Genomic DNA, 18,909 nt, shown 5'->3' with positions numbered 1-18,909 from the left:
TGAGCTGAGAGGTCTCAGAGGACCAAAAGAAAGAGACTGGGGACAAGAAGGTAAATGGAGGGCTACAAACAATTCTTAAGACTACCCCTGGCACTACAGGCTGTCTTCAGTGTCAACACACTAAAGGAGGAATACAACTAAGAGGAAATAACTAAAGTTTTTTTTGAGAGAGAACAAGAGTGTTACTGAGGTAACAATTCATTGGTAATGTTACAACAGGCAGAAGTTTGGTAAGCATTAATAAATAGCTTCAAATAGAAGCTTTGCAATGATTAACATTAAAATACTGTAGCAGAAAATACTTAAATTTTAAATCAACATGTTGAGGCATGTTGAACATGTAAGAACAGTAATTTCTAATTCATTTATGCTGTGTATGTGGGGTACCCAGGCAAGCTGCTTGACCCTGCATATGCATTGCCTGTCACAGAGAGGATAGATTCAATTAATAGAGTATTGTAGTTGTAGGAGAAGGATCTGTTCTCTAACTTTTGTTTTAGAAGATCAACAGGTGACAGGGACATGTAGTTGTGATAGAGGAACAGTGCATGTTAGGCACATGAATCGTCCTCTTCCTAAAGCAGTTTCATTACTCATGAATCACCAGCTGTCCTGTTGCCTTTCATAGCAAAGCAACCTTTCCCTTGAAACAAGAATTAAATGTTTGTTGAATCGCAAAGAGAAAAGTTGGTACAGAAAAATAATTTCAGGAAAGTATCAGAGAAATTGTCCTGTCGGTTTTAAATATTCCACACTTGTTAGAAATCATCTTTAAGAAAATGCAGGGCCATATTACAAATATTAGATTTCATCAATGTTTCTATAAATTCATTAACAACAAAAGGAGGATTAGGGAAAGTCTCCGTCCTTTATTGGATGCAGAAGGAAACATAGTCACGAAGGATGAAGAAAAGGCTGAGGTGCTCAACGCCTACTTTGCGTCGGTCTTTAGCAGTGGAACTAGCTGTTCCCTGGACACCCAGCCTCATAGGCTAGGAGATAGGGAGAGGAAGCAGAATGAGGGCATCACAATTAAAGAGGAAGAGATCAGTGACCTGCTAAGCCGCTTGGATGCACACAAGTCTTTCGGACCAGATGGGCTACACCCAAGAGTGCTGAAAAACTTGGCAGAAGTGCTCGCCAGGCCACTTTCCATCATTTACATGAAGTCATGGCTAACTGGGGAGGTCCCAACGGACTGGAGGGTGGCAAATGTAACACCCATCTACAAGAAAGGCAAAAAGGAGGATCCAGGAAACAATAGACCTGTCACTCTGACCTCGATACCAGGGAAGGTCATGGAACAGGTCATCTTGAGTGACATCACAAGCCACATAATGGACAACCAGGGGATCAGGCCTAGTCAGCATGGGTTTATGAAAGGCAGGTCATGCCTGACTAACCTGATCTCCTTATATGACAAGATGACCCGATTATTGGATGAGGGAAAGGCTGTGGATATTGTATACCTGGACTTTGGAAAAGTATTCAATACTGTCCCCCATAGAATTCTTGTGGAAAAACTGGCTTCACATGGCCTGGATGAGCATACGATCTGCTGGATCAAGCACTGGCTGGCTAGAAGGTCCCAAAGAGTGGTGCTCAATGGATTTAAATCCAGCTGGCAGCCGGTCATAAATGGTGTGCCTCAGGGCTCACTGTTGGGACCATTTCTGTTTAACATCTTTATTGATGATCTCAATAAGGACATAGGGTGTATCATCAGCAAGTTCGCAGATGACACCAAGTTAAGCAGGAGTGTTGATTCACATGAGGATAGGGAAGCTCTACAGAGAGACTTAGATAGATTGGATCAATGGGCCAAAGTAATGGTATGAGCTTTGACAAGGCCAAGTGCCAGGTCCTGCACTGGGGCCACAGTAACCCCGTGCAGCGCTACAGGCTTGGGGAAGTGTGGCTGGAAAGCTGCCTGGCGGAAAAAGGACTTGGGGGTTCTAATTGACAAGCGGCTTAATATGAGCTGGCAGTGTGCCCAGGTGGCCAAGAAAGCCAGTGGCATCCTGGCTTGTATTAGAAATAGCGTGACCAGCAGAAGTAGGGAGGTGATTGTCCCCCTGTACTCAGCACTGGTGAGGCCGCACCTGGAGTATTGTGTCCAGTTGTGGGCACTTCAATACAAGAGAGATATCGAAGTGCTGGAGCGAGTGCAGAGGAGGGCAACAAAGCTGGTGAAGGGCCTGGAGCATCAATCTTATGAAGAGTGGTTGAAGGAGCTGGGACTGTTTAGTTTGAGGAAGAGGAGACTGAGGGGAGACCTCATCACTCTCTACAACTACGTGAAAGGACACTGTAGAGAGGTTGGTGCTGGTCTCTTCTCGCAGGTAATTAGTGACAGAACTAGAGGGAATGGCTTCAAGCTCCAACAGGGTAGGTTTAGACTGAACATTAGGAAAGAATTTTTCACAGAAAGAGTGGTCGGGCATTGGAACAGGCTGCCCAGGAAGGTGGTTGAGTCACCATCCCTGGACGTGTTTAAGAGCCATTTAGATGTGGTGTTGGGGGATATGGTGTAGGGGAGAACTTTGTAGAGTAAGGTTGGTGGTTGGACTCAATGATCCCAAGGGTCTTTTCCAACCTAAATGATTCTATGATTCTATGATTAGCATAGTGCATGGCATATGACTTCAGTAAGGACATAGCTTTTAAAGGCTGCATTCTTAAGTACCTAGAAAAATATTGAGGCCACAATGCTCTTATGTCATGCCCATACTGAAAGAATGGATTCCAAAATTAGGAGGCTATGAAAGAAATAGCATCTTTTCTGTCTTTCCAATGAAGTGGAAGGAAACAGGCACTCTGCCTCCCCAAGTTACTACCATTTGTTTTGGAGTGCTGTCATTCAGCATGGAGAGGAAATGAAAAACTCAGAACTTTTATCTGTTCAGGGTTCATCACGACCTAGGCAACCAATGACCGATTTCCTACCAGAAACAAATAGAAGCCTTCCCCAAGTCAAGAAACAGTAATGGAAAAGTACTGGTCTTATTGCCATTTCTTTCAGCACAAAATGATGAGGTATCATTCAACAAGCACTCTTGATCTGTCATATTGATTCTGATGGAACAAGCAGGCCTGAAAAGTCAAATAACAGTTTCTCTGTGAATATCTAAACAAATCAGAGTTCTGAGTATCTTAGAACTTGCAAAATTTCCAAAGGAGAGTTGCTACCAGTCATCATTAAAATAGACTAATCTTTTATTAAAGGCTATATAAAAAAAATTGCCCATTTCCTTTTTTTTTTTTTTCAATAAAATAAGCTCTGACAGTGGCAGTTCAGTTTAGTACTTCAAATGCTTCATTTTTAAGCAGCTGTCTACACCCTACATAATGAACTTTCAGGTTTGCAGTCTAACAGGATTTCACATATATTGGATTGGCAAATCCGAATAAAAACATATTGTGTCTATATTACAAGGCTCTTTTTGTAGGAAAAAGATTAAATATTCCTCCCTGTAAAGATGGATTTTAAATAAATTAATGTAGTTTTCTTCAGATTGGCTGCATTTGTATAGTTAACATCTTTTCCTGATTCCAGTGTCAAGAATTAGTAAGCATAAACAATTACAACTCTAAGCACGCACATAGTAAGAAATCCAACTAATACTTTCATTTTTGAAGGGCTATTGCTACCAAATCTGCTATTTTCTGACAGAGAGGAAAGACAATTTGTAGGTTTGATGGTGCGAGGTAATACTGTTACTATAGGAAAACGTGTCTATGGAGTTAGAATGACATTGTAAATAGCAATGGAAAAATGCAGATAAAATTAGTTAAGTAACCGGAGTGCAGACAGATTGGTCCCACTGATTTGCTGTCATGAAAAATGCTTTGCATTAGTGTCCTTGGCATGAATTAGTATTTTCCTGTTGTACTTTGTATTACATTAAAACGTGCTACTCAAATTACATCTTGACTGAATTAGAAGAGTGCAATGTATACTTGTACTTTGGGTACCTCAATATGAGTCTTACAGTTTGAAAGATTCCACTGACATCACTGTTCTTTAGGTTTAAACTAGGGAAGACCACTATTAACAGTATTTTATTTTTAAAAGGTTAAAAAAAACCCCATGCTGTGTTTTCAAGAGAACCATATAAGTTCAGTCTTTGCCACAGGTATATCAGCCACATATTTGTGGATTTTCAATGAAGCAGAAGCAAGAATCAGTAAAGCATAATATCTGTCCTTTAACTTACAAAAGCTGCTTTTCATGGAATATTAAATGCCTATCACGTACGCAGAAAGAGTCAGAAGTGATTAACTGACTGCATATACAAAATCCTTATGTTCATCAGACATTTCTGTTCCAGTAACCATTGTCAAGGAGTAGTGTTTTAATCCTTCAGCTTGGTTTTCTTTTGCTTAGGTTAGACTGAACTCCAACTATCTTTCACAGGAAGATAAAAAATCATGAGCACAAATTGTTTAAACTGCACTTTTAAATTACTTACAAAAGAACTATAGAAAAACCCTAAACCTATTCCACAGGCCAGATGATCTGTGTACACATTACTGTCACCCTGTACTGCGTGTCTGCCATTTCATCAAAACCATTTGCTTGGAATCAAATTCCAAGTAGTATTTATCCTACAACAGAATAATCAAATTTTATATAAGCATATGGCAATGAATTTCACTCTTGCAATAACTCGTACTTAAGTCCACAAAAAGATTGTTCAAGCCCTTAACTGTTACTGCTACTAAATGATCTTAATATTACAAGTGAGGATCAGAATTTTCTTGTGTTACATTCCTGAAATAGTCCTTTTCTAGGTTATACTTCGTAGTGTGAAAAAGAAAAGAGCAAATATTTGAGGTAAGATTTTAATAATTAAAATATTACAACAAAGGTTCAAGTAGAATGAATGTTCTCCCTAAAAATCAAAAGCAGAGTATTGGGAAGGAACAGTATCTAGAGGTTTCTGTCATTATCCCTGCCAGTGGTTCCTTCAGCCATTCATTCTTAACTTTACTTAATAAATAGTAACCTTTAAGAAACAAGGTGAAATAGTCTCTGTCTCATAGCCAGAGTATCATGAAAGTGTATATTGATTATAAATACATGGTAATGTATTTCCTGCAAATGTAGAAGGTCAATATAGTTTTTACTTAAGTTTAAAAAAGTCAGGGGAAGAAGAAGGAGGAGTTGAGCCACAGAAGTGGTGTTAGCAGCATTCGTAATCCATTTTGCCATGGAAACTGTTGCACTGTGGAATCCCTGTCTGCTGTGAGCACAGGTTGCTAAGGAAAGAGAAGTAGACAGCTGTTAGAAGGCTATCAGAGCAATTCATAATGATAGGAGGGCGATTAGCTCCCACATCCTTTTTCTCATTATCATTAAATCATGGCTTACTGTTAACATGTTGTTCTTCCAGGATAAGTGACTACTGTAATTTTCTTACTGAAAAATCTGAGAGTTTAGTATAAAATGTGTAAAAAAGATCACCGATGCTGTGCTTATTTTAAATAACATCCCATACTTCAATAGCTTGTGCCACTTTGTTTACCTACTGAAATATGTCCTTGAAGATTAAGTATATACACTTAGGATGTGGCAGCTGCCACATCATGGGAAATGTTTCCCACTAAAAGCTGTCACTGCATTAATAACAGTAAGTACTTTGGGAAATGTAGAGAAAAGAACTGAATCAGAGCTCAGGCACCCCCTGGACCTGCTTACCTACTAATTTACTCCTGGACATGCTTCCTTAACTTGCCTTGAGGTTACCAACTATATAAATTCTACTTCTGTTAATGGCAGTGCTTCCTGCAGTCTTGAACAGTATATCACTTATCTATATTTAAGTTCAATAAAAGCCTAGAAGGAAACTGCTATTCATCTGATGGGCTTTTCCTCTAGTTTGCTGGCAGTTTCTAGGACTTTCCTTTTGGGCCCAAGCTCCTTGAAATACGCAGTTGCAGCTACTCCTAGTTTAAAAAGCAGAGGGTGGGTGGGTTCTTTATTTCCAGCTGCTCAGAGATGTTACCACAGGAGTAGAGCCAGATAAGGGAGAAAAGCTGGTCTAGGGTAGGAGATGCTTTTACTGCTGTGTCAAACCTGGTATTGCACAGAATTAAATTCAAGGTTCTGTTAGTTCCACTAAAGATTCTGAAAAATAAGGTGGGGTTTGTTTTTTTTTGCTTTCTCTGAAGAGGAAGAAGTGTAATTATCCATTCTACAAGCAACACTGCAAAAAACCACACCAAAGCTAAGTGACTAGCTAAAATTAACTGACCTCACTAAGCGCGTAATAGAGAGCCTTTTTTATGACATGCCGACCCTGTCCTACAAAGTGATATGCTTAAAATTTTTGTAGTAAGTAAGCAAGCAAGCATGAAAAAGTTACATTACTTGAGATCTATTCTGGGCCCATAACTAAATAAATCTTCCAATTCCATATGTGTACAGGAATAGATGGTATTGGACAAGTATTTGAAAGGAAGAGAGAGCCTATAGATAACATTAGATTATACAAAAATATACAAAAATACAGTGTTTCAACAAAGGCTTTGCATGCAAGAAGGGAAAAACTGAAGTTAGGGTCCTGCGTTGTACTCAGACTGAAATGAGGGACTGAATCATGAAATACATCCTGGCAAATCTGTGGGAACGGGTGGGAAAAAAGATCTTGTTATTGCTTTAATATAATCTGGAAGGGGAGTTGTTTTCTGTACGGTGTTGTATGATTGCAATATACTTTTGCTTTCAAGTCTCAGTATTTCATTATGACAAAAATGAAGTTCAGAGAGGGTGGTTTGTTTGGTGTATGAGCATTTGATTAAAGGTGAACATGAATAAGTGAATGCTTAGCTGAGACATGAATGCTTAACAGAGATATGAACAAGATAGAGAAAAGAAGAATCAAAAATGTCAGTTTTCCAGGAAGGGAGTTAAACTGAGGTAGAAAGTTTAACCTGAACATCAAGGAATTCTTCATTGCAAGGATGCAGATATAAGAATAATCTTCAGTGAAAATACCAAAAATGTAGATGCTTCTCATTTTTTAGTGTAAAGTGTCCGAGTACTATGAAAATGATTCTGCATGTAAAGAGTAAAAACTAAATAAGTTTTTTGGTTCTGGGTTTTTTTTGCTGTTTTGTTTTTTAATCTTTTAATATTAGTCATTCAAATCCAAGTTAGCTTTTGGCTGAGCACTTTCTATATGCTCCTCCATTATATATAAGGAACAGATGATTAGGGAAATAAAGTATTTTGAAAAAATAATTTACTATCTTTCATATTCAATTCTAATACTTCCTTTTTATTTCAGGGTCCAAGTTGAATTCTATATGAATGAAAATACATTTAAAGAGAGACTAAAGCTCTTCTTCATCAAAAACCAAAGATCAAGTAAGCAGTTGTATTAATTTCTGTTACACATAATTGTGATACTTTGAGTAGAATTCAATTCCATTGAAGGTAAAAGCAAAGTTACCATTAATTTTATTCTGAGCTAAAATTTCACCCCATAGAGGAATTGATTTTACATAATATCCAAATCAATTCAGAAAGTATTATTTTAAACTAAAACCATCATAGATATTTTGTAAGATCGAATACATACTGGTGTGATTTTATTTCTGTATTACAATCAAGCTGACTAATTTTCATGGATCAGACTTTTCAATGCTCATTGACAAGTCATGACCCTATGCAAAGAGCAAAATGACCTCCAAAAGTCCCTTCCAACCTCAACCATTCTGTGATTCTTGTTAGATATAAATGAGTCTAACTGGATTTTCATTTTAAATGTAATTAATTCTACTACAATTTCTCAAGTGGTTTTAGTTCTCTTCTACTTCACTCCTTGCGACTTTACATGTCTAAGTATTTTAAATTTTTATAGCCCTTTACTTGTGACATTATTGATATAATGTGTAATGAACTAAGAGACAAAACAGAAAAAGCATCCTAAACTACAAAAGTTTACTTTACTTTACAAAACTATTACTATTGGCTAGAAATGCAGTCTGGGAAGCTGTAAGCAATAAATAGCCATTTTGTTCCTGATCCAGTCCACAAAACAGGGATTTGATGCACTCTTGTTTACTTACTAAGGACATTTATAAAGTTATGACTTGACTCACTGTAAATCTTTTTTCATTGATAAGATAGGAAGCTTCTGAATAGAATGTTCTTGCTTGAAATAAGAGAAAGATTTTTTTCCCTACTTAGATCTTAACAAGATTAAAAAAATACAGGTACATATTTTGATGGCAGAACTGCACTCTCTGTACATCTCAAAATAGATACATTTATGATCATCAGAACAAAAATTAAGCCATCAGTTAATGAATTAATATTAATTCACAGAGATTCCTTTGCCAAATGCATACCCTTCTGGCTAAGCACATTAAGAGATTTGTCATAAGTTACTATACTGGGACATCGCTATTAGGCTGAGGTTGTGATTGGGTAAGTGTGACGTATGGTTCCAAGGGAGAGGAATGGTGTGGAAGTTTATTTGAAATAGGCAAGAGAGTGGAAAGCAACTGTTAATTCATCCTATTGGAGATGAATTCATCCTATAGACAAATAGCACAAAAATTTTTCTGCTTGGCTTGCATGATGATCACTGGAAAACTCCAGATTCTGATTAATTTTCTTATACAGTGATGCCATACAGAGCTGAGATACATTTTGTAGAAACATACTGTAGCTTTGGTTAACAAATGAAAACACAGTAGGGAGTTCTTTCTGGAGATAGCTAGCAGAAACACGGTCATTGTGGGCACCTTCTTTTCCTGACAGGTCCTCAGGAGAGAGGACCTGTTTCTAAAGAGAACTCTAAGAGTTGAGTCATGTTTTTTCTGTTGTTGAATTATGCAGCCAGTTGGAGAATGAGGGTGCTTACTGGATTTACAGCAGCATATGGCATGGGCATGCCATTTCCCACTAAAATCACACAAACTACCCCAAGCACTATTACTGGTTCTCATGATACAAGAAGCTCAACCAACAATTAGACATTGAATAAGGCAATTTTCAGGAGAAACAAATATGAAATACAGCAAAATTATTACTGTACTGAATGAAAAATAAATAAATTCCCAAACCAAATGGTTCAGAATTAGTAAGTTCAGTCAAACACTCATTCTGCTTATGCAGATTTTGGTTCTTGTCCAAATACTCACAACCCAGATCCTCCTAAAACCTGCTGCCGAGTTAGTAGCTGCTGCTCATTCGAGTATATGCATTCAATCCTCCATTGAAAGTGGAGGATTCCAGTGCCCAGAGATATCAGGGACTTGATAAATAGAAGTGACTACCCTTTAGATCTTAGTGTTCAGTGAGAACACTGAAAACCTTTTTTCAAGTACTAAAGATGTAATTGCTGTTCACCGAGAAAATAATTGTTGGTAGTATCTTTCAGATAGCATAACTAAATCAAACTACACATGTTCACCAGACAGTTTTCAGTAATGCTTAAGAGTTCACAAATGGATTTAACACATCAGAGTGTCAACCAGAGCAGTCAACTCTAGAATTTGTATGAATTTTCTGCAGAATACTGATCTAGACCACATACAGACTGGTAGCATGAAATATCAACTGTTTCATTCATTAATCTGGTTTTGAAAGTATTTCTATAAACTGATAAAACAAGCCTCCATCTATGTCTAATGTCAACCTAGCTTCCACTCAGTCTTCTGCAAGCAAATGTCTAAATGTCTAATCAACTTCAACCAATGCATGAAAAGCATTTCACAAAGATGTCAGCCAAGCCAAAAAAAAAAAAAAAAAAGAGAAGATGACATACTGGTATGACTTGCTTGTACTTGCCAAGATCATCACACAATGCATTATCACAGCCTAAAATAAGTCTCAAAGGGATAAAATAAGTGAAATTTCAATTCAGTGGAGAGGGAATAAAAGGTAACCATCACCAGGATATAAATTATTAACAGTATATTTTGACCCCACTCCTAAAGCCAGCTGCTATTGAGATGATTTTGCTAAAAACCAGAAATATATTAGAGACTTATGAGAAACAAACAATGGTAGGTGATCGTAAAATCTTCAGCTACTATCTTTGTCACTCTCACTTTGATTTAGACCAGCTCTCTAAACCAGAGGATTAATCTCCAAAAATGCTTGTAAAGGAAGCATCAAGGATTTATAATAAAAATGAAAGTCACACTCAGTACTGGTGAAGTATAATATATTACTCTGTACTTAAAAATGCCAGCAAAAAATAGCATATACTTTTTTAAACTGAGATGGAAACATTAATATTTGACATAGTTACATTTATTTCAGAAAACAAACAGATTTTGAACTGCTCTTATCAATTCCTTCTCTTAAAGAAGACAAAGGATGTAACACCATGGTTACACAGACACAGTGAAATTACAAGCTCATTAAACAATACATAACTGATAACAGTGTACAATTGATGTAGCTGAACACAAGTTTCAGGCACCAGTGTCAGAGCACAGAGATACTCTGTGCAAATGACCCTACTAGTTGAACAATCTGGCTATGAATGAAAAAAAGCAGACCATGTTGATCCACTGACAGCACATAGAGGACAAAAATAGCCAGCAAACAGAAATATGAAATGCTTGCTTTCTTTGTAACAGAGTAATAAATGAAAATCTATTTTAAATGTCTTCTCTAGTGACTGTCCCCTCCTTCCCATGTTTGAAATCAGATCTCCACGATAGTGGAATAAATGCATTTTTTCCAACTCACAGATGACATCCCCAAATATGATGCTACAGCAGATTTCAACTAGAGAAAATACTTATTTGTTAGTCCTACGTTAATTATGAAAGCTTTCCCAGATGTGACTAAGTATGGTCCCTCTGACAATACATCCTGATTCTAAAGGCCAAGACACGCAGAACTAGGAGACGTGACCTCTGAAGTAGGATACACTTGAAGGCTGTTCTTCCATAAAGATATATATATAGTAATAACTGACCCAATCACATATGGTTCAAGACCTACCCTGTTGCCTTACTATATAACCCAGTCCACAATACGCACTCCATATTTATGCTTACTAGAGCCCTTAGAGGAAGGCATGTCTGGTGTGAAAACCCTGCTTTATATTCTGTGGGAAACAGCTATTCCTCTGGAGATACCCAGAGCCTGAAGCACTTTTAGGCACAGCCTGGAATAGATCTATGGAACTTAAGTATTTGAATACTTAAGTAGTTCTAGATCTTTCAGGACTAAGGCCTGAGATTTAAGAGCTTAAGGCAGAAGCCAGGAGCCTAGATCCCCTGTATTGATGTAGTTTTTAATCAGAAAAGCACCATTGATAGAGTTTTTAATCAGAAAATGCCGTTCTTTTGGCATTTAAACCAATGTATAATTTCAAATGATAATTAGAAACCAGGCTATTACGCAGAAGAGAGGTGTCTCACACCAAGATTAACATTTACAGAGCTAAAAATCAGAAGAAATAAACAGACTATCTAAGAAATTTAGACAACACAAAATTGGTAAGGAAAAGAAATCCTGATGTGTTTTTTTGTTTATTTGGGGTTGGGTGCTTTTTGCCTTTTTTTTTTTTAACATTATCTGTTCTTCTTGTTGTAATAGCTTAGTTGTTATGGCAACCATTCATACACCAACAGACTTCCACAAAAGGCTTAGTACAGACAAACAATTCACATTTTCTTCAGCAACAGTTCAAAAAAGAGCTACAAAAAAAATTAGAACATAGCATTGTCAAAGTACTGGGGTTCTTCCTAGTCAAATGATAGCATAACAACCCACCTACCTTCTACAGCCTCTCAATCCACTTAGTACTTCAACCTCTTTGCTGACATTGGGGAATAAATAGTCTGTGGCTAATTACTCTTGCTAGGATAGCAGGAATCACTAGGCTAAGGTTCACACACCTAATTGCCAATAACAGCTGTGGAGCTTCACCTGGTTGGGTCCACAGGATTTTAACCCTTAGTTTACAGATGACAAGATGCTGTAAAAGTCCATCCAGTTCTCGTGATAGCTGCAACTTCACAGTTAAAAGCAGTAAGCAGTAATAAACCTGAAGATTTCTTTCAGCAATTGCATGGTAGAATATTGTGTTTGCTGTAGATTGCATTTTAATGGGAGGGGAACTAATAGATATAAAAGGTGATTTATCAGTTTTATCTGTAAGGTGTTAATTTTGAATTTAGGATTGAGTAAAATCAAAATGTATGTAATAATACCATAAGATAATTATGATTCCTTAAAAGGGAATTTATGCACACAGCTTTGGATATGCATAATGAAGCCACCATTCTTAAACCAATGAAGTAATTATACTGAGTTCAGCAGACCTGCTAATGTATTTGCAACACAACAGTGAAAGATACTATCTTTACTATGACTTGGTGCAAATGAAATCACATCTGTGTAAGACTCAATGGTATTCTGTTTTGGACAGAAGGGTTCAGCCATGCGGAATCGGACTCTCAGTTCACAATACTGAAAAAATGAATTCTTAAAGTGACGTCCCCCCACTTAACCTTAGTCAACCAACAGTTTTAACTTAATTAGTGAATGAAAACTTAAACCCAAGAGTTAGATACAAATATTTACACTGGCAAAAACTACTGAATTTAATAACAAGACTGAGAAATGAAACTGTAATCCTCTAATGACTGCAAAAACTGAATAAAATACAGTTAATTTTCATTGTAGTAGATAATCGGTAAAATTAGCACTGAAATAAACTGCCCATGTGATAGAAGCAAGTGCCCATGTGGATCCCTCTAAAGGAATCCTGTCTTTGTGGAGTAGACCTATGTTTGTAGGAAATACTTCAGTATTTTGTAATATATCCTTTTAGCTAGAACATTTCAATATTCAAAAAAAAAGTGGATGAAACTGTAAAGAACCTGAATTTATTTCTGTATTTTCTGTTCTTTTTAAAATAGGTCTGAGAATACGATTATTCAATTTTTCTCTCAAGCTACTAAGCTGTTTCTTATACATAGTTCGTGTGCTCCTGGATGATCCTACACAAGGACTTGGATGGTAATGGTGTTTTTTTTTGTTATTTCTGCTTTCAAAGGACTGTTTAACTTACAAGTAATGAATTTAATGAATAAATTTTAGATATTCCACATACAGGGATTTGGTTTTATGTCTTACAGATGTGTTTAAAGAACTATAAAGCCAGTTTTACATTGTGAGTGGAAGTAAGAACCAAAATAACAATGTTCTTTTTTCACTTTACTGCTAAAATAATCTTGGCTATTTGCTCAGATACTGTGCATAGATATAGCTGTGCGAACTTGTATCTTTTGGTTGTATTATTACATAACATTTCTATGTATCATATTTATGTTTACATTTATAAAAACAAAATTGCAAATATCTGGTTACCAGTTTATGCAACAATAATTTTTGGATTTTACTTAAATAATTCTAGTTAAATAATTTTACTTAAGTAATTTTACTTAAATATTTTACTTAAAACCCTACATCCCGGAAACAAACAGACAAATATGTGAAACTGAGCTTTCATGCAGATGACTGATGGTAATTTTGTGGCCCTTCGCTTTCTTTTAACATTCAGAAGAGAGTGAGACCAAACCTCCATTCTATACTCATAATGAGCTATGGTCATAATGCGTGATTTTGCACACCTACAGTTGTCAGTATTTGGGCCATTGTGTACTCTTTTTTTTCTTTAATGTTATACAACCAACCACCAATTGTAGAAGAAATTACATTTATCATTTATTCAATCCTTCAGCTGTATTTGTGCCCTGGATATATTGAATCTTCTTAATTCTAAATGCTAATAAGCACTACATTTTATTAACTTACTTGCTTCCAGTTGATTTGATTCTATTGACCTTAAATACTGAAAAAAATAAAGCGCAGATGAAAATACTAAACTTGGGATGATAGAACTAGCACTCTTCACACAATGTTAGGCAAAGGACAAAGTATGACTTCTAGTTTTAATATTTGAAAGTCAGTTAAATCTAATAAGGGTAATACTATAAAAAAGCTGGTGCATAGGAGAAATACTATATTTTACAAGAATCAAATCCAAAGCAAAGTGCGTTAAAGAAGATCAGCTGTACTTAGAAGTAGATGAGAGAAGGATGTGTGAATGGGAAGTATAGAAAATGCATTTGAGATTTTTTTTTTTGTTCAATTTTTTTGTAAGAAATTAGAACACTTGAAAAAGGGCCAGAAAAAAAAGCTCCTTTGAAAAGAAAGAACTGCAAAAAACTTATTTGTTACTCCACATATATCTTAGAATGTCTCTTCAGGGAGAGTAAATGTGTAGGGAGGAAACAAGCTGTAAAGATTTTGGAAAACCTGTAACAGTGATGGAGAAAAGAAAATCCATCCTTAGAAATTTAGGCATAGTGGCACAGCAACTCAGGGACTTGCAATTTTACAGCTAATGATACTTTCTGGCATGAAGAAGCTTCTGATACTGTTTTGTTACAAGAACTTTAGTGATCCCAAATGAGCATATTATTCTGCAAGGTTATGTCTGGGTATGTAGAACAGATTAGAACATCACCACTTCTGCCACAGGTGTACTTCAATCCTTTTGTATTCATATGCCAAGAATTTTCCACATCTTGCAGACTGCTTAATTCCCCAGACTTTTCACAATATGTGTGTTCCTTCGAACTAAATGTTTAACAATTCACCAGCCAGAGAGTGTACTTGTCTTTTCTATATATATTATTCCCTTATATTGTGTTGTAGTACATTGAAGAGACTAGCTAGTTTGTTCTGTCTCTGAATAACATTTGTCTGGCTGAAAAGTTTCAGAGAAGTCACTTTGGCATGCTTACTAAGACCCTGGTCTTAAAGACTATGCCAGACAAACCAGCCCTGTGCCCAAACGGTACCCCATTAATGTCAGTGGTTTTGCCTGTAGAGATCCTGAGGGGCTGATACCTAAACTATTGCCATAATGCATTCTTACAAGTGCAGTGTTAGGAAAAAAAATACTTTCTAGATACTGTCACAGCCTGATGAAAGAAACTACTCGGAGTGATGAGAACATGGCCACAGAAAGCAGTATCACCTGGTTTTTTTAAAGTGACAATTCTGTGAGGAAGGCTTTTCATCACAGACTCCACCCCTGCAGATTTATTTTGTGTTTTTCAGAAATGCCTGCACAAGTTAGTATCTTTCATTTATCCCTTCAGGCACAGCGGGTGTCCAGGGAAGCATTTAAGACATAAAGCATCCTTATGAATGGATACCATTCAGCACTTGTCCCACTCATAGTCAGTAAAAATATAGCTATTACTAGTCTGTGGTCTGCATATCCTTTTCTTTCATGCTGACCTTGCTTGCTAAGGATAACCAAGGATATTTTTCATCATTTACACAAATATATATTCCTATATCCTTACATGACCATTTGAAGGGAGGATTTATGCCAGCAATTCAAGGCAAGATAGCATCGTATGTCCATAGGAGATATTTTTTTACACAGATGTCACCAGTTTCTTGCTTGAATTACTGCTGCATTAATCTCCAGCCTTCCTCACATCCTCACAAGAGGATATGAAGTATGGTTTTATCCAATCTTTCCTGTTGAGAGTAGAGCAGGTATAGCAGGTAAAGCATATGTGATCTTTTTATCCCAGCTTATATATGTGATTGGCTTTGTAGTATCTCTTGGTCTTCAATATTTACTGTGTACTTTCAGCTTTTGAAAGTATAATTTCAGTTGTTTTAAGATTGGAACATGTTTGAAAAGAAATATTTTAAAAATGTAACCTATAATGGTTCACAGTCATTTATCTACAGATACAGGGCACATATGGAACTGAAAGTTATTTTTTCTGAAAAATTTTGCTTTCTGACAGTTCTTTTTCTTTTTAAAAATGTCTGTATCCACTGCCTAGGGTTTCAAACTATTGCATGCATTTTATAGAACACTTAAAAACATAATTAATGTCCCTTTATTCCCATATGTTTTTATGATTGTGTTCACATATGCATTTGCTAATGAAAATGGACTTTGCATGGATGGGATGACAACTATCAGTAAGGAATTAAACCAGAGTTGTTCCAGTCAAAACTACACACCTGGAACGATTGATTGGTGAGTTCCTAATTTAAAGAAGCAAACCAAAAGTGCACATAATGGTGGGAAGGGTAGGGAAATGGGAAGACTAATCCATTTCCTTCTGAAATGGTAACATTTTAACATAGAATAGTGATATTTCCTTAACTCCCAAGCAATTACTTCTGTGTTCCTGTATATTCAAAGCTAATATTTTAAATGTTTCTCTGAGCGTGTAAGTGAACTGTTGGGTTGGATGCTCTTGTAAGATCTGAATTCTATCAATGCTTATACCTTGGTGAAAAAAAATGGATGCCCTTATTTAAAAAGCAATTATAACTAGCAGTAAATGACTAATGGATGCTAGATTCCAGTAGTACTGCAACAGTGCCTATTATCATTGAGTTTACTAAATACTAAAACATGACATCTTTCCAAGATATGACAGCCCCTATGAGTTAGATGTCATTTTTATCATAACACAGCGAAAAATTCACACACAATAACTGTCAAGTTTGTATTTCCTACCACAAATAATTATTCTTCTGCATCCTTAGAATCAAAAGCTCAAATTGATTTATTCTTTCTGGAATCAAAGGGAATGAACTAGCAGCCACTGAAGCTAATGAAAGATTTTCATGTCACTGAGTGTTGGATTACTCCCATGGGAACTTAATGAATGGTTCTGGATTAGAAGTACAAGCGATGACAACACTCGCTAGATAACTACTGATTAAATTTTTTATTACCAAGATTTTTTTTTTTTTAAATAAGGCTGCTCTCATTTCCATTCACATGTAAATATTTTTTTTCCTCTTGATTTTTTTCAAAACACTAACCAGATTTTGATTAATTCCATATTTATTTTCTTATTATAATGAACAGGTCTCCTATTATTTGGGTGAATCGAAGCTTGCCTTTATGGGGATTACAGGTAATATGTAAATGGAAAATTTAACTATTAGCATTTAATAACTGTAGACAATGTTGATTAATAGCATTTTAGTGATGTTAAAGGATACTTAGAACAGTTGGGCTTAAGAAGTGTTCCTAAAATGAGCAGGGTCCAGAACACTGTGGGAATTCTCCCTGTGAAATGTGTTTTTCGACTAAGAATTCCTTCAGCTGCTGGAGTGGTCATACCATTATATTCTTTCACCATTCTTAGTGCAATGTCATTATGGTGGTTTGTACCTCTATGTGATATACAATTTTACCAATGGAAGAATCCCTTGATGAAAATATCTTTCAAAGCCTTGCTTAAAGTATGGACAGTTTGAATAAATTTTGATCTAGGCACTCAGATTACTGTACTCAATTAATTAAATAGGGATTTATTTGCTTATGATTACAGTCTCATTCTAATAAGTTTATTTGATAAGCATAGACATTTATACATATGTGTATGTATGTGTATATACATGTGCATTCACAGTATTGAATAGTTGCAAACAAATATTTATTTTTATTTTTTATTCAACTGGAGTTTATGTAAAACAGTAATACTTATTTGGAGACACTAATACTGTATTGTAATTGCATATTTTAATAATTTTCCAATTCATAGCATCTTTTTTAATTCTAGATAATGATATTGTGAGTTCAAATAGTGCACTCTTCTGAGTGTTCAGTAGTAGTGAGCATTAGCTTAAAATTAGAAATCTTGAGACTTGTTTGACTTCAGGCTCCAGCTGAATTTGTATATCTTCTCAATGGAATATTCCCAGAATATATATTAAAATACAAATATTTGTATGCAAAGGATTTAAATAAATTTTGTGGTTATTTAATATGTATACATTTTTAAGTACATTTTTGATATTTGGCTATTTAAATATTTTTAAATTACATAATACATACACTAACTATATGTAATCTAAGTGAAGGCTGATAAGCTAAGCTCAGTTGCATTTAAGTATTAGAGTCATAACAATTCATCTGTATTGTTTTTTTCTGTTTTCAACTTTCTGAATTACGGTAAAAAAGTGTTGTTTTTTCCAAACATTCCTAACATTTTTACAGAAGAAAGCTGAGTAACTTCCATTATTTACAGCATCTTCTTTCTCTCTGTCTTGTTAAAAGATCATGGTACCTTTTTGGAACAGACAGTTGAAACTTGAGAAACAATCTGGCAGACTGTGTGTGGAGCTCTCTAAAAACCATGGAAAGGCCACCCTACAGGCTCTCTGGAATGTTATACTTGGAAAAGAGCAATAAGACTCAAGTTACAGACTGTGCTTTAGTCAGAAAAATAACAACATTTAAGCTTCATGCTGAATGCTGTTAGCTGAGATGGTTTCAGAGGATGCATGGAAATGCTGTTTTTTATTATCTTTTACTTTTCACTGTAATGCTTAATGTCATATATTCTTTAGAAGCTATTATTAATATACATATTTTATCACTTAAGGTTTCTGTGGCTTTAATAAGTCTCTTTGAAACTCTGCTGCTGAGTTATCTAAGCTACAAGGTAAGTACTTTTCGTTACTTTCAGGCATAATTCATCACAAAAATGCATGTACAAGCAGGAATTTGAGAAAAACACACATGTAGAGCACAGTATATTGTCACAGGCAGCCCTGCTCATGTTTCTCAAATTTATGAGCAAACAATAATATCTAGAGAGTGGAAGTCAGAAATGAAATTTTCTTTTTTTTTCCCATTGTCCGCTGTCACACTGTAATTTGAAAACACATTCTTAAAAGTGACCTGGATTTTTGGATACTGATTTTTCTAGTGCACAGTTTTATAAGTCTATCCATAATGCAAGGTACATGATTCTCATTGATGGCAAAGCTGTAGCTACTCAATATCTATAACTCAAGTTTCAGGCCTCTAAAAATGAACACAAAAAGCAATACCAAGACAGTAATTTTTTTTTTAA

At 35.8% G+C, this 18,909-nt stretch overlaps 1 protein-coding gene across 4 annotated transcripts in view; it reads left to right on the top strand.

Annotated features, from left to right (window-relative positions):
- Window positions 1-7,295: 7,295 nt before the first annotated feature.
- Window positions 7,296-18,909, top strand: part of KCNT2 (potassium channel, sodium activated subfamily T, member 2) — a 110,910-nt gene continuing 99,296 nt past the window's right edge. For all 4 annotated transcript variants that reach the window (XM_014943528.1, XM_014943527.1, XM_014943526.1 and 1 more), the window contains exons 1-5: window positions 7,296-7,372; window positions 12,904-13,003; window positions 16,008-16,064; window positions 16,911-16,959; window positions 18,436-18,495. In XM_014943528.1, coding sequence (XP_014799014.1) covers window positions 7,312-7,372; window positions 12,904-13,003; window positions 16,008-16,064; window positions 16,911-16,959; window positions 18,436-18,495 — 327 coding nt within the window. In that variant the 5' untranslated portion in view covers window positions 7,296-7,311. The remainder of the gene's footprint in view (window positions 7,373-12,903; window positions 13,004-16,007; window positions 16,065-16,910; window positions 16,960-18,435; window positions 18,496-18,909) is intronic.

The sequence above is a fragment of the Calidris pugnax genome, unplaced genomic scaffold (assembly GCF_001431845.1).
Source record: "Calidris pugnax isolate Ruff unplaced genomic scaffold, ASM143184v1 scaffold63, whole genome shotgun sequence".
In the NCBI taxonomy this organism is placed as follows: Eukaryota; Metazoa; Chordata; class Aves; order Charadriiformes; family Scolopacidae; genus Calidris; species Calidris pugnax.
This window is presented reverse-complemented; position numbering and strand designations above follow the sequence as displayed.